The following is a 22661-nucleotide window of genomic DNA, read 5'->3' as shown; positions in this document are numbered from 1 at the left end:
CATTGAGTCAATACCAAGCCATGCAAACTTATTTTTATAAGATTTCTGAAACTGTAAACCCTTATAGGAGCAGAAAGTTTCACCCTTTTCCTACTGAGTGCCTGGGGGGAATTTCAACAGCTGACCTTGTGGTTAAAAGTCTAGTGCTTACCAGGGCAGGGCAATATTATCCCATAAGGTTTCAATGGTTGTAAATATTTTCAGGGGCAGAAAGCCCTATTGTTCTACCATATAGTTCCTAGAGGATTTGAACAACCAGCTTCAGGTCTAACAACTCAATGCTTACCCCATTCTACCACCAGGGATTCTAATATTAGTATTGTTATACATAAAGCACAAATCCATGGGAGAAGTATGTGAGGGGCGATAAAGAGAGATTTGTAATGAGCAGCTTGTTTTCTTGGGTAGGACTAATAATTTGAAGACCCTAAGGAGATAAAGTTCTTAATGGATGACTTCCATTAGATCAAATTCTAAAAATCATTCTCAATTAATCTTTATTTGTTTACAGTTCCACCTTCATATACTACTCTAGTTATTACTTCCAGTCTCTCCCCAAAGTACATTACTAAGAAACATATTCTTTCTGGTGTGCTCACAGTATCCATTATCACTAATGAGAGGTATTTATGTGCACCAGGGGAAGACGCTACCTGTTAATATTCAACCTTTGTTCCAGTAACTGGCTCAGTTTTCACATTTTTCAATATAATTTGGCTGCTTTGATGTCTTCTTTTATTTGATGTCTCTCTTCTTTATCATATCTCTGTTTTTAACACCAAAATGTATTTATTTTTCATCCCGGTAGCACTCAGTGGGAGTTAGCGTATCCTTGAGAAATGATGACTCTAGGTAACTTAACTTGATGACATTCATTTGTGACAGTTATGTGGTATTTAAGGCTTGTAATTCCACAAACTCTTGCTAAAAATCCAATGTTACTCCATTTATATAATAGATATGTTCTTCAACAGTGTGCCTAGCTAATATATTGTTAAATGAAATACAGCTTAAAATAAGCAAGTCATCCTATTGTTAGGAACTTCACTGTTTAATTCCAATCCCACCTAACTTCCACAGTCTAATTCTCCCCAGAGCCAACTAGAAGGGATAATTCTATATGCCTCCAGCTAGGTTTCTTTCACTGGTGAAATTGGAATTCATTCAGTGATGTGCAGGAAACGCAGATGGAGTAGAGAGACTCTATATGTCCCTTATCACTAGTCACAACCTCTGATGACCCTCTTCAGAGAAAGGAGTCCTGGTTTTCTATTCTGTTCTGAAAATGTACTCTTGCACAAAGGAAACATACTTTATTATTTCATAGCAAAGTACCTTCTGAGGGCAGGTTCTAAACCTAATAGCTGCCCTCCCCTCCGTGGCATCTCTGAAGATGTACAGTCCTACAATCTGAATCTCAAGACCAACTTCCCTAGAAGCCCACAGTTAGCTTGTTAGTACTTGGGCGGATCACGAAAAATGTTTTAAGTAGTATGACTTCAATCCAGAATTTTTACACTCCCTGCGAGTGCCACCTTGACTCTGATTCGAGGGTTCTCTTGCAGTCTTTGTTTTTCTTCCAACCATTTGATGAGCACACAACTTAGATGTCATACATGAATAGTTCAATCGTTCAATCATATCAAGGGAAATTGTACAATCGGCACCACATCTGTCTGAGAGCATTTCCCCCCACCCCCACCCCATAGTTAAATCATCTTTAAAATGAGTTGGGCAATCACCATCTGTTCTCCCTCCCCACCCCCTTCATTATTTACTCCTAAAGTCCCTGTTCCCTCCTGAGCACCCACTCCCCACCCCTGTTGCATTCCCTATAACACTTTGTTATCTTGCTTGATACATTTTAAACTAGAATGCTTGAATCTCAGCAACCTCTGGGATATTAGTCATTAGAGGGAACTACTTTCTCTCAGTGCTTTGAACATGTTATCAGGAAGGACCAGTAGCTGAAGAAGGACATCATGCTTAGTAAATTAGGAGGACATTAAAAACCAAAAGAGAATAACCTTCAAATAGATGGATTGGCAATGATGACTGCCACAGTAGATGCAAATATTGCAGTGGTGATAATGATGGTGTGTGGGGGGCGAGGGGCGTGTTGCATTCTGCTGTCCACAGAAGTGCTTCGAGTTGAAACCAAGTACCTAACATCCAACATAACAGCAGTGTGGGTTATTCCGTGCAGTGAAAAGCTCCCTGCTTCCAAAAGTGCAATTCTAAGTTTTTATTTCCTAGACATTTTAAAACACAGCCTCTCTAATTGAATATGAATCACCATTATGTATAACTTCTCACTGAAAATCCACATGGCTCCTTATTTATTATCCATAACTGTTTTTATTTAAATTATGTATCTGTTCTATTCACAAATATCCTTTGTGCTAACCTCTCTCCTGTTAGATTTGCTTTCATTTTGTCCTATTAACCACCACACACCTGCACCCAGAAACACTTTTCATCCCCAAATCATAGGCAATGTATTCATATGTTTATCACAGAGAGCGGCTGCTATGGGTTGCATTGTCTCCTTTAAAATTTTATGTTCCAGTCATAACTTTGGAACCTGTAAAATATCACTGTTTGGAGCAGATTTTTTTAAGGTGTTCCTAGAGTAGGGTGGATTCTAAACCCTATCATTTTTGAGTGGTGTTTTATAAAAAGAGCAGAATATATGAAGTGATACACAGAAGGGAAGCAAATGTCATGTGGCGATTGTCTATAAACAAAGGAATACCAAGGGTTGTCAGCAGTCCACAGAAACTAGCACAGAGGCTCACAGAACACATCGACATGACTGCGGCCTTGGTTTTGTGAGAAATTAATTCCTCTCCCTAAGGTTACCCACCTAGGACATCTATCATTACAGTGTCGCTAGGTACTAAGCTGGTAGTTAAGTAAACAAATTACTATTAATGTACTTAGCCTTCTAAAACAAACAAGCACACAAACACATTGCTGTCCTATCTATTCCAGTCAGCAAACTTTTGGACAGAGTAGCACTTCCGCAGACGGTTTCCCAGGCAGTGCACTGTCACCGGAGCAGACTGCAGTCTCAGTGTGCTGCTCTACAGAGGGGTTTGTATGTTCCAACTCCTGACCTCTTGATTAGCAGCTGAATACTTAACCATCAACACCTAGGACTACACTCTTTGAGGCATCAAATGGGTACTTTATATATAATTCTCTAATTTTTTAATAAAAATAATTTAAGACTTTATAGTAGGAATTTCTGTTTTAAAGTGACCCTATTTGGAAAAGAGAGGATTTTGAAGCTATGAAATCACTGCACAACAGGTGTGGCTGCTTAGTTCCTGTTTATGTTCTTAGGTAGCAGAGAATTGGTTCCCACTTACACGGACTCTGTTTACAATAAAACAAAACACTGTCTCATCTTGCACCATCCACTAAGTGTTGCTATATTTGAGTCCATTGCTGCACCACTGGGCCGATCTTTTCCATGGATCTTTTTGCTCTATCAAGCATGACGTGCGTCTTCAGGGACTAATCCGTAAAGAAGCACATGAGAGGAAGTCTTCCATGCTTACTTCTGAGGAGCATTCTAAGACAGATTGGAACATTCTTTTAGTATATTCAGAACTGTTTGCTAATATCATAATCCAAAGGCATCAATTTTTCTTGGGTCTTGCTTATTCATTGTCTAAGGTTTGCATATATATGAGAACTTAAAGGAAAAGATTGTATTCTCCAGTTTATACCCACAGAGATATACAATTTGTCTTTTTATTGGAAAATAATCAGGACACAAAATATTATTTACAAAACACAAAAAGGAAGTTCTTAGCCTATTATGTTAGTAGATGTGGGTATGGTTAAATGAAATTGGTTAAAGATGACTCTCTGTCCATGTCTTTATGGCTTCTACCAAATGACTTGGTGGGACCGTGAAATTAGGGTATGTGAAATACTAACAAGGGGGATTGGTCAGTTTTGCTATTCCTATCTGTATAAGAAAGCCATTTCAGAAGCAAAATTAGGAAATCCTGAGATCATCAAGAAAGAAGAACTACCGGTGGAACCTACGAGAAATGTCTACCTGAATTGGCAAAGGGCTCAGAAGCATCAGAGTCTGCAACAACAAGACCTTGGGCAGAACCGTGGTTGGGTTTCCTGATCACAGAAGCAGGCAAGGGCCAAGGGATCATGAGGCTGAAAGGCTAAGGACTAGACCAGAACACATGGCTGTTAGCACGAGAGACAAGAGGCACTGCTGTGGACAAGAGGACTGCATCTGTACCTATTTTCTGATTCTGATGCGTGGTACCTTTTTAACTTCCTTAGTAAATCCTCATGATCACAAGCATTGTGTGTGAGTGCTGTGTGGCCGTTACAATGGATTCTAGAGTACAGCAGCGAAACAGAGTGCCTTGGAAGGCACGTCGGGTATCAGCACAGGGTTAAGGAAGATGGGAGGTAAAGGCATGTCTGACTTCTGCTTTGTGAATAGGCCTTGAGCTGATGAGGAGTTGGATTCTCCAGCTTCCTAGGAAGAAAGAGAAGGTGCCCTTCCCCACGTGCTATTATCTTGGGGGGTATCCACGTAGATATGTCCTAAACCATTACATGTCTGTGAGCTAATCTCTACAACCAGTGGCTAGTGAGGTATTCTTTTTAACACAGTAGTTTCATTGTCCATATTTACATTCCCACATCTTATCTGACGTTTTAATTGAAAAAACTGACATAGCAAATACAGAAAATATTTTATTCTACATTTTGAAAAAATTATTTTGTCTTATGTAAGTTAAGTTACAGAATATCTCTGAGACTTATTACAGCTTATTTTGAAGAAATAGATTCCTATTATTTCAGTTGTTAAGTAGTTGGTTCAGTTCTGGGTCAAATTTGGCACTAGAATAATTTCCAATGCCATCAATATATTCCATACTCAATTTGATGTTCCTCTATCTTCTAGTCTTGGGGGTCAGATTGATCTTTATTGTTGAAATAAAATTATTTGAGATCAATTTGTTGTTCTAAGGCAGTCCGAGTGCCCGCTCTTCTATAATTTAATGAAAACACAGAGGAGTTATCATCTGCAACATATCCTTACTCAAATATCGTCAATCTTTCCACCTATCTTGCTGCTGCCGTCTCTCCCCGACACTAGGCTCTGACAATCGTGACGATATCTCTTCCTTTCATTTGAGTAAGTCTGGCTGCACTTGGAGATCTAAGAAAGCTTTACTGAAGATTTGGGAATTACAGGATTGTCAAAGCAGAGGAGTGTACAACTTTAGAACTGATCATTACACTTAACTGTTTGAAATTACTCTGCTTCCACACTAAATGTTCATCACTGATATTCTCAACTTCTCACCATGTCGTCACTGAAAGGTGTCCCTCCTGTTTCCTCTTCATTATCCTGGCCCAGGGTGTCCACAAGCCCTCCCCTCCTTCACTTCCAGAGTCAGATTCAACATGTGGGACATGATTTTCCAGAAAAAGTAAACACTGTGTCACCAAACAGCTCCTATCTGAATTACCACACTGACAGAGCCATCTTAAATTTTAAAAATCAGTTTTATTTCAAAGAATAATTTTTCCATGATCTGAGGACTTCTCAGGCAGACTACTAACTGATATTTTTTGTGTCTGTTTCTGTTCATTCCTTGTTACATCAAAAACTCAAATATAATAGCTATTATTACAATCAACTTAATAACACCCTATTACCATAAATGGAACTTTCCCAAAATGACCTTGAGATAACCAATACAAGGTTAACTGAATCAAATATTTACCCTAAAAAATAATCTTTTTACCTTTAGCTCTCTTTTTCCTTTATACAGCAATGAAAACATACAAAGAAGACCCTAATATTCATATCGCTCCTGATTTGTTTTTTCCAATTAAAAATTATCTGTTTGTTAGAGTTGACAGTAGTATATCCTTTTCCTAGTATTTAAATAAATATTTTTAAATATAGTGGCTTTGCAATTGATTTAAGAAACATGTATGGCTCTAGTAAAACTGCTGTCAATGAACATAATTATTTTCTCCTTTAAATAAATTGTATTTCAGCCATAAAGAAAAGAAAAACAGAACAATATAAGAGCAACTGAATCATCAAATATACTACTGGATTTTAAAGTTATAGACATTTAAGCATGTGGACTACAGGTCTATTTTTTATAAATAAAATGTTTTATTTAATTCAAGTTCTATTATTACCTACATTATTCCTTTTGGTTTAACCTGGGGTTCTTATTTTCCTTTCCACTAAAGTTTTCATATATTATTATATATTTGTACATGTAACCAAAATGTGGTATTAATTTGTGTTAAGTTAGCATTGTGTTAACGGTTTCAAACTGCTGATGTGCTGGTTAGCCCATGAGTCACCGTGGTGCCACCAGGGCTCCGTAAGTGGCATTAGACAAGTACTCCACTTGCTCACTCCTTGAGTTTCCCTAGTTCACTGCTTTGTGCGTCAGAGATCAAGTATATCATTAAAGATTTTAGTGACTATCTAGCCAAAAATGTATTTTAGCTAAATTAACCTTATCTTTTTAAGTCATATAATTAAAGAGCATGGGTTCAAAATCTTACAGTTGATTTCTATTCCACATAGGACATTATCGTAAAGATATTTTAGTACTGATTTATAGTCCTTTTATATAGCAAACATTTTGGGGTGGGGGGATTTTAATTAAAAATTCCAAACTCACTACTATGGAGGTGATTGCTACTGATAGTGACCCCAGCTGCCTCGGTGGGTTTCTGAGATGGTACCTTTTTGCAGGAGTAGAAAGCCTCACTTTTCTCCTGAGGAGTGGCTGGTTGCTCCAAAGGAAACCGTGTTACACCTCACCCCCAAACAGCAGCAGCAACAACAGAACCTACTGCTGTCGAGTTGATTATGACTCATAGCAATGCTTTATTTCCCACTGTATAAATCTTTACAGCACCAGACAATTTTATCTTTTTCTTAGAAAACAGCTGGTGGGTTTGAATTGCCAATGTTGTGGCTAGCAACTCAAGTGGACGGCCACATCTTTGCTCCACAAAATTGCTGTTCTTGTTGTTAGATGCTCTTGTGTTGGTTCCAGTGCCTCGTGGCCCTGTGTACAAGAGAACTAATCCTGCCTGGACCTGCGCTCAGCTCACAACTGTAGTTACGTGGGAGCCAATTGTCGAAGCCACACAGCCACTGTTTTGATTCTTCTCCTTGAGAGTCTTCCACATTTTTGTTTCCTTTATAATTTACCAAGCATGATATCCTTTTCCAGGGACTGGTCTCTCCTGAAAACGTCCAAAAAATGTGGGACAATGTCTCCCCATCCTTGTTTGAAAGAAGCACTCGATTGATGCTTCTACAAGACAGATTTGTTTGTTCTTCTGAAAATCCATGGGTACTTCAGTATTTTTCGCCAGCACAACAATTCAAACGTGATGCTTCAGCTTCCCTTTTCTTTATTCATTATCTCACTAATAAGGTCACTGAAAAGACTTTGCTTGGGTCAGATGCACCACCTTAATCCTCAAAGTGACACCTTTGCTCTTCCACAATTTAAAGAATTTTTACTCAGGAGCTTTACCCAATGCTTCATTTGCTTCCATGACATTATTGAGGATCAAAGATGACAAAATTCTTGACAACTCTAAATATTTCTTCATTTAACTTGATGTTACCTATTGCTTCAGTTGTGAGGATTGGGTCTCCTTTACATTGAGTTGTAATCCATACTCAAGGCTGAAATCCTTGATCTTCATCAACAAGTGCTTCAAGTCCTCCTCACATTCAGCATGCAAGGTTGGATCATCTGCATATCCTTGTTCTGTTCCCACAATTGCCTTTGGTCCGTGCACAAGTTCTGCCAATGAAGTGTTCTGGGATTCCCATTCTTCTTTAGGCTATCCATGGCTTGTTAGTATGCACACAATTAGATGCCTTGGCATCGTCAATAAAACACAAGTAAATATATTTCTGGTATTGTCTGCTTTTAGCCAAGATCGGTCTGTGACAACAGCAATTAGAGCCCTTGTTTCACACCCTCTTCTGATTCCAGCCTGAACCTCTGGCAGGCTACCTGCCAATAAACTACCACAACTTTTGTTGCATGATCTTCAGCAACATTCACTGGCATATGATATCAAAGACGTTGTTCGATAATTTGAGCGATCTGTTGGGTCACCTCTCTTTGAATGGTTACAAATATGGATCTCTTGCAGTCAGTTGCTTAAGAGGTTGTCTTCCAAATTTCCCAGCACAGAAGAGTACTTGTTTCCAGCGCTTCATCAGCTTGCTGAAACATTTCAACTGGTTAGCCCATCAATTCCAGGAGTCTTATTTTTGGCTAATGCTTTCAATGCATCTTGCCCTTCTTCCTTCAAGACCATTGCTTCTTGCTCATTTGCTACCTCCTGAAGTGGTAGAATATTGATCGGTTCTTTTTGGTACAGTGACTCTGTGTTCTTCCCATCTTCCTTTGTTGCTTCCTGCATAATTCAATATTTTGCCCATGGGATTTTTCAATATTGCAACTTGAGGCTTGGATTGTTTCTTGAGTTCTTGAAATGGAAGCTATCTTGAACGTGTTCTTCTTCCTTCTTGGTTTCCTAACTCTACGTATTTGCACACTTCAGTGTGATATCGGCTTTGTCTTTTCCAGGTGCCCTTTAAAACAGTCTAGTCAGCTCTTTGACTTCATCCTTTGTTCCATTTACGGCAGTAGTTGTATGATGAAGAGCGACTTTCAGAGTCTCCCTTAACATCCACTTTAATCTCCCTCTGCCTGTCTTTACAATGATCTTTTGCTTTCCTCGTGAATGATATTCTCGATGGCCCCCAAATCTCATTAGGTCTCTGTCATTAGTGTTCAAGGTATCAAATCTGTTCTTGAGATGTTCTCAAAATTCAGGTAGGACAGGCTTAACGTTGTATTTTTGTCCTGTGGATTTCTACAGTTTTCTTCCGCTTCAACCTGAACATACGTTTGAGTACTTGATGGTCTATTCCACAATCAGCCCCTAGCCTGGTTTTCACTGCTAATATTGTACTTCTCCATGTCTTCCCACAGAAGTAGTCAATTTGATATCTGTGTATTTCATCTGGAGGAGTCCATGTGTACAGTTGTCTTCAGTGTTATTTAAAAATCACATTTCCTATGAACAAGTAGTTGGTCTTGCAAAAATCTGTCACGTGATCTCCAGCTTCATTTCTATCACACAAACTATATTTTCCAAGTACTATTCCTTCTTCTTAGTTTCCAACTTTTCCATGCCAGGGAGCAGGTTATATGTAGATCCTTACAATCGGTTCTCCCTTTCTACCCCATCTTCCCTCCACCCTCCTGGTATCACCACTCTCACCGCTGGTCCTGAAAGGGTCATCTGATGAATGCCGATCTACTCTTCTTCAATATGTCATTCCCCAGATTAGTAACACATAAGATTTTTCTTATTGACAATGTCCAATACTAGGACATTCCAGGGTGCTAATGTGGAAGTTAGAGCCCTGGTGGATTAGTGGGTTACTCAATGGGCTCTTAACCTCAAGATAAGCAGCTCCAAATGACCACCTGTTCAGCAGAAGAAAGAAGAGGCTCTCGACTCGCATAAAGATTCACAGTCTCAGCAACCCACAAGGGTAGGCTACCCTGTCCTGTGAGGTCACTATGAGTCAGAATTGACTCGATGCCAGTAATGCCTATCATATCTATCTTTATGTGTTCCATTTTACCTGTAATGACACCCACTTTCCTAGATCTATACATGTCAAGTTCTGGATATTAGTAGCTGTTTGTGGCGGATTGGTCTCATTTTCAGTTGTCCTCATCATCAAATGAAAGTCCAGAAAGCTTTATTCCATACAAATCATGATGGTCAACTCTCCTCGAGAAAGCTTTTCTTTCTTCAGTCATATTTTAAGTGCCTTCCACCTGAAGAGCTCAGTCAGAACTATATCGGACAATATTCAGCTGCTATTTTTGAGGTTTCCAATGGCTCATTCCTCAGAAGGGGACAGCCTGTCTTTTCCTTGTAGTTCTGTTCATAGTCTAGAAAACCTGCTGAAGCCTGTTCACCTTGGATGACCTTTCTCGTATTTGAAATACTACTGTCATAGCTTCCACCACCACAGGACTTCGTAAGCCACCACACGGTGACATACTGACAGACTGATGGTATACAAAGTGATTTTTCAGTTCAATATCACTAAAATTATTTATGAAATGTATATATTGGGAATTGTTTAACTTTTTATATTCTGAGAAATTTGGAATATTTCTAGTTTGCTTTCTTATTTCAGTTTATTCCTTCAAAAAAGCAACACAAAAATGACCATCCAAAATGGCCATTTTCCATATTTTATTTGGAATAATGTTCTGAGATTCTGTTACAAATCTTTCTCTTCTTTTGCAAATTATCGGTCTTATGTAATTTGCCTTTGGTGTCTATGGTTATATAAAAATGAATGAGTTATTTTTAATACTTTGTATATATTTTTTATTTTATAAACTACTCAACAAGTGTAGATCTAGAATATGTATATGTCTACCTTCAAAATTAGGAAAGAACTATAAGAATAGCAATAGTCTTTATAAAGTTAAGCTTTATGAACTGAGATCTTTCAGAACACTTAACCTGAATAAATGTATTTTAATGTACAGAAAGAAAAAGTTGTTAACCAGAGCCTGGTTAGGCCTGGAGAGGCAAAATCTCATTGCTAGTTTCATTGTAAATTAATAAATTAATTAAATGAATAATTCCATGATTTTGATTTGGTTTCTCATGCAGATTGTCCATGGGGGGAAATAGGCCTGTCAAGTGGATAAAAATAGTCTCATTTTTGAAGCAATTACATTGCTCATTGTAAATTGAATTGACTTTTAGTTTCATAATTCTTTTTAACATGAGTCTTACATTTTATTGGGGGCTCTTACAGCTCTTATAACAATCCACACATCAATTGTATCAAACACATTTATACATATGTTGCCATCATCATTTTCAAAACATTTTCTTTCTGCTCGAGCCCTTGGTATCAGCTCCTCTTTTTCCCTCCCTCCCAACCTCCCATCCTTGTGAACCCGATAGATTATTATTATTTTTATATCTTACACTGTCCACTGTCTCCCTTCAACCCCCTGGTTGTAGGAGGCGGCGGTTTATATGTGGATCAGTCAATCATTGTAGTCAGTTTACCATTTTTCCCTCTTCTCTCCCCACCTCCCCCCTACCCTCAAGGTATCACTATTCCCATTACTGTTCCTGAGGGATTTATCTGTCCTGGATTCTATGTGTCAAGAGCTCTTATCTTTACCAGTGTACATGCTCTGGTCTAGCCAGATTTGTAAGGTGGAACTGGAGTCATGATAGTGGGGGGTGGGGAAGGAAGCATTAAAGAACTAGAAGAATGTTGTGTGTTCTGTCAGTGCTATGCTGCACCTGGCTGACTCATTGCTTCCTTGTGACCTTTTCTAAGGACTGGTCTCTCATGACAACATGTGCAAAGCATGTACGTAAGATGAACTCTTCCCATCCTTGCCTCTAAGAAGCACTTTAACCATACTTCTTCCAAGACATCATTTTTCCTTTTAGAATTCTGTGGTACTTTCAAAAATTGTCTCCAGCACCGCAATTCAAATGCATAGATTCTTCTTTGGTCTCATTTATTCAATGTCCAACATTCACATGTATATGAAGCAACTGAAACTACCATGCTTTGGGTCAGGCACACCTTAGTCCTCAAAGAAACATCCTTGCCTTTCAATACACTACAGAGGTCTTGTACAGCAGATTTACCTAATACAGCTTGTCTTTTGATCACTGAATGATATTCTTTTCTAAAAAATCATTTTATTGGGGGCGCATACAACTCATCACAATCCATACATACATCCACTGTGTCAAGCACATTTGTATATTTGTTGCCCTCATCATTCTTTCTGCTTGAGGCCTTGGTATCAGCTCCTCATTTTTTAAGGTAGCAGAAAGACATTGAGCCTCCACTCAAGTACTTCCTCAATGCAAGAACACTTTGTTCTATTAAACTGGCACTCCATGATGCTCACCTTCCCGACATGATCACTGAACACAAAGCAGGTGCATAAACAAATTGTGGTGAAGAAAGCTGATGGTTGCAGCTATCAAAAGATAAAGTTTCTGGGGTCTTAACGGCTTGAAGATAAACAAGTTGGATAAACATCCAACTATCCACTATCTTTTGATTCCAAACATGTTCTTCGAATGAGTCCGAGGCATTTTGCCAAGTGCTGTAAAGTACATTTTAAGGAGTGATTCAGGAAGTGTAGGCCATTAGTGCTACCAGAACTTACATGGGGAAATGCCCATACCCAGGATTAGGGTGGAGAAATAAGAGGTGTGGGGAAAGAGAGACGGGAGCATTTTAGCCAAGGAGGAAAGCCCCACATATTTTAGAGATCAAGCCTATTAGGACGGTGTGACACATGTAGGGTAGAATTTCTAAAAGAATTAGGCTGAAGAAGTACAGCAGAGATTGAGGATGACTTTCTTGGTTGCAGGGGTCACTTGACAGGAATTTCCCTATTCAAATTTACTATCATCTTAATCTGTTGGGTTTTACTACTTGGGGTTGGAAAATTAAAAGATCAGATAGTTACTATGTTTGCTTTGCATTTTATTTCATTTTGTCACAGTTACTTTATTTCTTTGTTTGTTTTATAACTCTGCAGTTGTAGCTGGAAAACAGCCAGAGATAATGCCTAAACTAAAGAGCGGCTGCAGTCTACTCACACTGCATTTGAGGAATAGGTAGCAGGCCAGAAGTGGCTCAGGGATCAGATTTGCTAAGTCCTGCTCTGTGACTCTATAGGGCAGAGTACAACTGTACCAAGACTGTAAACCTTAAAACAAACAAAAACCAACTTTGTGAATTAGGTGACGGCTTACAGAGTAGAAAAACAGTTCTACATTCAATAATTCATACATAGTTTACTTCAACCCACTGAATGCAGTGCCTTCAATGAACTATCAATTATCCCACTTCATCCCTGTCTTGCCGATTTCCATTCTTACTTCTTTCTTAACCCTCTGAACCTTCCCTTTGGGTAAATGCTGGGTTTTTTGGTTTTTGTTTTTATCTTAAATGCTTGATAATGCTAACATAGAGAGGAGCTTCACTCTAGACCTGAAGGGTGAATAAGGCCGGAGTTGAGGGGCTCCCACCTGTCCCTATCTAACCAGTAAGCCTGCCCTCTTTGAAGATTTGGAGTTTTATTCCACAATTTCCCCCATTCTATCCAGGACCTCCTAATCAAGCAGTGAGCAGTGTAGTTGGGCACCACCATTCTTCTGGTTACAGGGTTATGGAGACGGGTGTTTGTGTGGCCCCTTAGTCCAATGGACTATTTGTTTCCATATGTCTTAGATTTTTATCACTTTTTTTTCCTCTGGATAGGGAGAGGCCAGTAGTTACACTTTATCTGGCTGCTCACCAGCTTCTTAAGATTCTGGGTGTTACTTGCCAAATTAAAATATGGAATCGTTTCTTTGTCAACTATGTTGTATCTGTTGACCTTGGTGGTCCCTATGAATATGATCCTGAGCCCAAGGCCCATGCACCATCTCATTCCCTCAATGTTTCTGTTCATATCAATGTTCCCCAAAGTGGGGGATACTGCCCTAGGGGGCTGTAAAAGGAAATACCTACATTTTATCCTGGATTATGGGCTATATAGCACAAAAGTTTTTATGTGAAGGGGTCGCTGATTCTTTTTCTTTTTTCTTTTTCTGAAAAGTGGATGGCAGGCCAAATAATTTTGAGAAACGATAAGTTATATATATCTAAGAAGATTTCATAACATTGCCCCTTGTATGTTTCCTCATATTTACCTTGTATCTCTATCCAAACATGTATTCATAGATCACCACTACAGCAGGATTGTGTCTGTAACAGAATTTGCCTCTGTTACAGCTGAAAATCTTATAAAAGCAGATTGTATATATATTTTAGTAGAGAGATTTGTGTGTTCAAACCACTGACCTTCTGACCTCTGTTGGCTGCCAAGTTCTTAGCCACTGTGGTTTTGCAGATAATAGATAATGTGTATACATAATTTAACATATTGACCCTAAATATGTTCATAGAGGAATTTAAAGAATTCTCTTTGAAATAGGAAATGAGGTCAAAGAACTGTACAAGTATCAGTAGGTATTTCGGATACAAAATATCTCCTCTTCACAATAAATTATGTGATCTTTTAGTCAGTTGTTCTCCTAACATGGACCCTTTACTAACATCATCATCATCACCGGGGAACTTGATAAAGTGCAAGTTCTTAGTCACACTCCTGACCTAGTGTGTCAGAAACAGCTGTAATTCTGATGCATGCTAAAGTTGAGCAACAAGCCTTCAAAACAACAATTATTTCCATTCTGGGAGGGGTATGAGTGTCTACAAGACTGGCTGCTAACTGAAAGGTCAGTAATTTAAACTCATGAACTGCTTCATGGGAGACAGATAAATCTGCTTCTGTAAAGATGACACCATTGGAAACTATAGAACAGTTCTACTCTCTGAATTGGCTTGGACTCTAGGACATCAAGCTTGTATTTTTTAGTTTCTGTTTGCTTTCTGTAAAGAATGAGCAGTGATAATCCTTACATACCCCTGTCTGAGCAATAAGACAACCAGGCTCATATAACTAAGTCTTGAACATGCCTATTTTTCATGATATATGATAAATACATTATGCTTGGAAATTTGATTCTATAAAGCTAAGCATTTGGTCATGAAGCTAATGAAGACAACTTAAGTCTAATATTTAAAAATTTTACACAATCTATTCTTTTGATTTAAATAGTTTTGTTTGTACATAGTTCACATAACACACAATATATTCTTAACAGAATATTTTTCTGTCTCATTTTCTTAAACAATTATGGGGAATGATTGGGTCAACCAGGTATTTTGTTTAGTAATTGAAAATTTGAATACTATATTAGCAAATATTTATTTCTTCAAGAAATACTTTAAACATATTTATTAAGTGATTCATGGTTTATGTACTTGGGTGTAATTACATTAATTTGGTATTTAACAGTGAATTATAGAATCAAGGGACTAATTATAATTTTAATATATAAACATACTCCCCTTCTTTTGTTTCTGAGTGAATCATGCAGTTTTATAATAAAGACTTGTCTCTTTTTTTTACACACAGAGAACAATCTACCTTTCAAATATTATATTAAAATTAGAAAAAAGTTATAGAACACAATTGAGTTATGAAACCAATAATCAAATTCCATTTTCATATCAGATTTTTTGTCTTGACAAATGCATTTTGCTTTTCTGTATATAATGTTCATAACAATTGCATTTAGCTTTGTGTAATACGGTGTTCTTCAAATTTATATTTGAATTACTAATTTATTGGCTTTTGGAACATTAGAAAATAATGTGTTTTTTTTAATTTAGCACTAATTAACCTTTGAAAACTACTTCATCTTTATCTTTAAAAAATTTTTTTAACCAAAATGTTTTAAAACAAATATAAGACAAATTGTTTGAAGAAATTGTGATCGACCTGATGAACTTATTTTGTTATATTAGTTGTACATTTTCATTTATTTAATTTTATTTTTATGAAAACATTTTACTGTGAGTTAGGTGAAATTTTACAGAGCAGGTCATGATTTTATATTCAATAATTCATCTGAGTTCCGATTCATCTCATCACTTGTAATAACATTCAATGTACCATTGTTTCTCTCAGTTCCTCGCTGTATTTCCTATTTCCACTCCTCCTTCTTTCTTAGCTCTCTGAGCTTTGTTTTTGGGTAGATTCTGCCATTGTGGTCTTAAACAGTTTATTAATCTAACAATAAATTCAGTTCCAAATATGAAGAGAAAGTGTCATATTCTTGAGTGCAGTGGGGGCCAGTTTCAAAACAGTAGTCCTAGAATACACAAAAACTGCATTGACTAAATCTGTGGGGAGAGATGATGGAAAAGCAGCTCAATATTAGCAGGTAAAACCAGACCACGGCTAACTGTGGAACAGACCATCAATTGCTCTTATGAAAATTCAGGGTGAAGTTGAAGAACATTTTTAAATGTTCACTAGACCAAAATACTAGCTTGACTCTATCTAATGTGAGTTTCTAGAGCATCTCAAGAGCAGATTTGCTCCACTGAACACTAATGACAAAAGACCTGTTGACCTGTGGGAGAATATCAAGAATATCATTCCTGAAGAATGCAAAAGGTCATTTAAAAAAAAAAAGTAAAAATGAGATCATGGTGGGCATCAGTTGAGACTCTTAAACTCGCTCTTAGTCATAGAGTAGCTAAGATAAATAAAAAATGATTAAATCAAAGATTGGGATAGAAAAATCTCAAATGGGAGCTTGAGAAGAAAAAGGGAAAAGTTATCAAAGAAATGTGCAAAGATTTTGAGTCAGAAACCCCAAAAGGAAGAACACACTCAGCATATCTTAAACTGCCAGAATTCAAGAAAAAACATTCAAGCCTGGATTGTATTATTGAAATATTCTATTTACAAAATATTGAATTATGCAGGAAGCCTCAAAAGAAGATGGAAAGAATACACAGAATTCCTGTTCCAAAAAGAACTAATCAACTTTCAACCATTCCAGAAGGTGGCATATGAGGAATAACCATGGAAGAAGTTCAAGCTACATTGAAAGCATCAGCCAAAAACAAGACTTCGGGAACGGATGGAATCCCAAATGAAATGTGGCAACAATCTGATGAAACCATGAAAACACATACTCTCTGTGCCCAGAAATCTGGAAGACAGCTGCTTGATCAACTGATTGGAAGAGATCTATATTTGTACCCACTCCAAAGAAATATAATCCAACAGAAGGCTCAAATTAAGAACAATATAATTGACATCACATGCCAGTAAAATATTGCTGAGGATCGCAGACAAAGGTTGCAGCAGGCCACTGACAGCGCGCTGCCAGAGGTCCAAGCTGGATTCAAAAGAGAACATGGAACAAGCGATATCATTATAGATGTCAGATATATCTTTGCTGAAAGCAGTCTACCAGGAAATATGCTTACTTGTATTTTATTGACTATGCCAAGTCATTTGATTGTGTGGATCATAACAACTATGGGTAGCCTTGAGAAGAATGGGAATTCCAGAACATGTGATTATGCTCATGCAAAAATTGTACATGGATCGAGAGGCAGTTGTGGTAACAGAAAAATGGAAAACTGCATGGTTTAGAATCGGAAAAGTGTGTCAGTGTTACATTCCCTCGCTATACTTATTCAATCTGTATGCCAAGCAAAAAATCAGAGAGGCTAGGTTAGAGTGTATGAAGAAGCATGCAGCATCAGGATTGAAGGAGGACTGATTAACATCAGCGATGTGAGATGATGCAATCTGGCTTGCTGAAAATGAGGCAGGCTTGAAGCACTTTCTAATGATGATCAGGATTGCAGCCTTTAGTATTGATTACAATTCAATGTGAAGAATACCAAAATCCTCACAAAAGACCAATAAGTAACATCATGATAACTGGAGAAAAGAACGAAGTTTTCAAAGATTTGGTCTTGTTTGGATCCACAATGTTCATGAAGTAGCAGTCAAGAGATCAGACAATGAGTTGCCGAGGTAAATCTATGGGATTGAGGGGGAGAGTGGAGACCATTAATCGTCAATTGGACACCCCCTGTCAGAATGGCCACAAAGAAGAGAAGAGCCAGTCAGTGTACAGTATATCACTGATGAAACACACAACCTTCCTCCGGTTCTTTAATGCTTCTTCCCACCTGCACTACCGTGACCCCAATCCTATCTTACAAATCTGGCTAGACCAGAATATGTATACTGGTACAGATAAGAGCTCACAACACAGAGGTTCCAGAACAGATAAACCTCTCAGGACCAGTAAGGGGAGCAGGATACTAGGAGGGTAAGGGGTGGGGGGAAGGGAGTAAGGGGGAAGTGATCACAATGATCAACGTATGGATCCCATGCTAGGGGGGCAAACAGCAGAAAAGTGGGTGAAATGAGACAGCAGTTGGTGTAAGACATGGAAAAAAAAGAATAATTTATAAATTATCAAGGGAGCATGGGGGAGCGGGAAGGGGGGGAATGAGGAGCTGTTGGCAGGGACTCAAATAGAAAGAAAATGTTTTGAAAAAGATGATGACAACATATGTACAGATGTGTTTGACAAAATGGATATATGGATGGATTGTGATAAGAGTTTTAAGAGCCCCCAATAAAAGGATTTTTAAACAAGGACAAATAAATCTGTCTTGAAATAAGTAAGGGTGAAAAAAAAAGAAAAAGAAAGAAGTAAGGGTGGAGCGCTTCTTCGAGGAAAGAATGGCGAGAGCTTCATCATACCTGCTTGGGACACGTTAGGAGAGACCGGCTCTTAGAGAAAGGCATGCTGTTTGGTAAAGCCTAGGGGCCGGGAAAGAGGAAGCCCATCAACAAGAAGGACTGACGAGGGGCTGCACCCATGGGCTCAAGCACAGGAGAGGTTGTGCGGATGGCATGAACCGGCAGTGTTTCCTTCTGTGGAGAGAGCTTGGGGTCACTGTGGCTAGGAACCGATGCAATGGCTCCTAAATTCAACCACAGTCCTGCTCGCGTTTCTAATTTTGAGATCTGCCCACGTTTTCTCCCACTCTATCCAGGGCTTTCTAATGTGATTCTTTTCAGAGACGTGGTAGCAGTATTACACGACTTTGTCTTCTTGTCACTAGTCGAATTGTCTCCATGTGTCTTTTCTTTCCTCTGGATAAGGAGACCCCATAGTAGAACTTTGGAGAACTGCTCATAAGCGGTGAAGGACTTGGGATGTGGAGTATTTTCTTTATGAAGTGCGAGGCCAGTTTGTCCTAAGACTGTGGCCCTGATCTCTCAGGACGGGCATCACATTTCTTTAAGGTGTTTGGTTTCCAAAGAAGCTGTCATGACTCGTCTCCTATAAACTCTACCACATTCATAGATCTATTTAGATGTACACTTTTATATATCTGCCCTTAAGTTAAAAAATGTGTGTTGGCTTTTAAGAACAATAAAGGGTTATTTCACATTTACATACATTGCTTTTTAAGTCTATCGAGATTTTATACAATGTGACATTAAATACATATAGGTTTTTTATAGATTTACCTTAATCATTTCTCAAAGCATCCAACATTTGTCTAATCTTGTCTCAATTATTTTTCAATAAAGAAAAATACAGAAATAAAGGAGGAAAATAATAATTTTTGATAAACCCAGGGTCTTCCTAATAAGGATGATCTTGCTATGTCTAAGTGCATATGTAGGGTTATTATAGTCCAAAAGAATTACTTATTTTACTTATCATGGTAAAGTATATGAGTCTTGGGCCTCTAATTTTTGTGTTTATGATATTATAAAATACCTATTCCTCAGTCAGCTATACCACTGGAAATCACTTCAGTATGAGTTTGTGTGTTAGTGTACTAAGAAAATATTGAAGCACTTCTTCATATTTGTTTTCTAAATGGTATGCAAAATCTACATAATGCAATCATTGAATTTTATGCAAAATCTATAAAATTCAATCATTGAATTTTAAAGTCTTTGGAGCATAACGTGTTCACATGATATCATTTAAGTCTTGGAACAATGGATTTTACCTTTCATCATGTACTAATGCAATTTTTGCAGTTAAACTCTTTACCAACAGGTGGTGCTAGAAAGTTTTATATTTTTCCCAGTAGTAGACATTACAGGAAAAATGAACTAAAGACCATGAAAAACAACAACAAAGGATACATAAAAGCATTGTGACACAACATGAATCTGATTATCTGATTGCTTTTGTTGCAGCTCCACTCAAGACTGTCCGGCTTGTTGGAGGAAGTGGACCCCACGAGGGGACAGTGGAGATCTTCCACAATGGCCAGTGGGGCACAATTTGTGATGACCGCTGGGAATTGCGCAGTGGCTATGTAGTCTGTAGGAGTTTGGGATACCAAGGAGTTCTAAGTGTCCATAAAGGAGCTCATTTTGGACAAGGTAAGACAAATCTAACATAAGTAAAATGTAGGCATTCCCTAAAGACGGAGGTACTGATTACAACTCAACGGAAAGAAGACCAAAGTGCTCACAAAAGAAGACCAATAAATACCATCCTGATAAATGGAGAAAGCATCCAAGTTTTCAAAGATTTGGGCTTGCTTGTTTGGAATCACAATCAATGCTCATGAAGGAGCCGTCAAGAAATCAGGTAACGAGTTGCATTGGGTACATCTGCTGCACGAGAGCTCATTGGCGTGATGAAAAGCAGGGAGGGTAATGTATGTAAATATAGATGACAAGAGCAGGTGGATAAGAGGAAAGAATTCTGGGTGAGAATTTTGAAATGGCTTTTCTTAGAAAGTAGAAATTAAAAAGACTAACAGGAACTGTTACAAATACACAAAAGGGTGCAGTTGCTCAAAGCAGTCCATGTTTCTGTGTGGGAAGATGCAAAACTTTGGGGGAACAGATGATGGTGATAATTGCACAACATTGGCAACTAAGTTGTCACCGAGTGGTGCATTTTGAAATGGTTAAGATAGTAATTTTTTGTTATGTATATTTTACTGCAATACATTTCTCTTTTTAAAAAATCATTTTATTGGGGGCTCTTACAGCTCCTATAACATTCTATACATCAATTATATCAATCATATTTGTATATATGTTGCCATCATCTTTCCAAAACATTTTCTACTTGAGCTCTTGTTATAAGCTCCTCTTTTGTCCCCCTCCCTCTCCATCCGATCACCCTTTGAATCCTTGATCAATTATCTATTATAATTATTATTTCATATCTTACACTGTCCATTGTCTTCCTTCACCCACATTTCTGTTATTCATCCCTTTCAGTGTGGGGGGGCTATATAGCCAGCTTTGTGATGGGTTCCCCCTTTCTCCTTCTTCCCCCTCCCTGACCATCCCCCTACCCTCATGGTATTGATACTCCCACTACTGTTCCTGAGGGGTTTAATCTGTCCTGAATTCCATGTGTCAAGAGCTCTTCTCTGTACCAATGTATCAACTCCAGTTGAGTCCGATTTGTAAAGTAGAACTGGGTCATGGTAGTTGGGGCAAAGAAGAATTCAGGAACTAGCGGAATGATGTGTATTTCCTTGGTGTTATACAGCAACTTGGTTGAATTATCCCTTCCTTATAACCCTTCTGTGCGGGGATATCTGATTCTCTACAGTTGGGCTTTGGGTCTCCACTCCAAATCCCCTCATTCACATCAATGTCCTTGTTTGTTTGGATCATTTGATAACTGATACCTGATCCCATTGACTTCTCATGATCACACAGGCTGGTGTGATTTCTCCATGTGGGCTTAGTTGCTTCCCTGCTAGATGGCTGCTTGTTTAACTTCAAGCCTTTAAGACCCCAGATGCTATATCTTTTGATAGTCATGCACCATCGCTCTGTTCACCACATTTGCTTATGCTCCCATTTTGTCTTCAGCAATTGTCGGGAAGGTGAGTATCAAACAGGGCCAATTAGAACAGAGTGTTCTTGTTTAAATGAAGGCCTTGAGTAAAGGTCCAAGTCCATCTGCTACCTTAATACTTAACATATAAATATATGTACACTGGTCTCTATCCCTTTCGTTATAAATTAGCATATTTACATATATACATACCTATAGCTATACCTCTATAAATAGCTTTTGTCTCCTGGTTCTTTCCTCTATTTCCTTTCACCTTCTTCCTATCCCACTATAATGCTCATCCTCCATTTGGCTTTTAGTAATTCCTCTCAGATACATTGCACTTGATCAAACCCCACTAGGCATTATACACCCTCCTCACCATCAATTTTAGATCTCTTGTTGTTCCCTTACCCCTGTGTTTGTTGGCTCCCTACTTCCCCTCCCTACCCACCCCCCTCTCCCATTTCCCCCCAGAACCACCAGTTCCATTGTTTTCTACTCAGGATTGTTTGTCCTGCCTATCTTATAGATACACATAGGTCAAAAGAAAAACAAAAACAAACAAGTAAAAGCAAAAAACAAACAATATTTTTTAAAAAAATATGACAACCTGTAATGTTTAAGTTTTGTTTGGTCCCATTGGTTAGTTGGCAAGCAAGAAAATAGAGTGATTTAAAATACAGATAAAGAGAAATGGGGAGAAAGAGTGCTGGAGAAGTCACGACATACTCGATGTCTGGGCTGGGTGAGTGTGAGCGTGACCAATTTCACTCACATGGTGTGTTCTCCGGAACTGGAGTGGAGGGTGCCTTTTATATGCTTACCTCCCCGTGATGTTGCCTGGGCATAAGCTACATCATCCCTGATCTACCCCGATGCCAGTTAAATCGATTCTGACTCATGATGACCTCACTTTTGTAAGAGTATACTTGCACTCTATAGGGTTTTCAGTGGCTGAGTTTTTGAGAAGTTAGTAGGCATTTTGTTCAAGAGGCTTCTAGAGGAACCAAACCACCAACTTTTCAGTTAGCAGCGACGTGTGTTATCCATTTTGCAACACCCAGGACTTCTTGGTCCCAGGAGGATCATTGTTATTCTCAAAAAATAAACAAGCCACCAGCGCACTCACAACTATCAAGTCGATGCTGACCCATAACGACCTTTATAGGAGAGAGTAGAACTGCCCCTTGATATTCCCCTTTGAGTTTCCAAGATTGTCA

General features: G+C 38.4%; 1 protein-coding gene across 1 annotated transcript in view; it reads left to right on the top strand.

Moving 5' to 3' along the window:
- Nucleotides 1-22661, top strand: part of MSR1 (macrophage scavenger receptor 1) — a 75640-nt gene that overhangs the window by 41774 nt on the left and 11205 nt on the right. The window contains exon 9 of the mRNA XM_004696175.2: nt 19824-20012. Coding sequence (XP_004696232.1) covers nt 19824-20012 — 189 coding nt within the window. The remainder of the gene's footprint in view (nt 1-19823; nt 20013-22661) is intronic.

Source organism: Echinops telfairi, unplaced genomic scaffold, assembly GCF_000313985.2.
Source record: "Echinops telfairi isolate 266 unplaced genomic scaffold, ASM31398v2 ScPeMD7_9;HRSCAF=40, whole genome shotgun sequence".
Classification (NCBI taxonomy): domain Eukaryota; kingdom Metazoa; phylum Chordata; class Mammalia; order Afrosoricida; family Tenrecidae; genus Echinops; species Echinops telfairi.
This window is presented reverse-complemented; position numbering and strand designations above follow the sequence as displayed.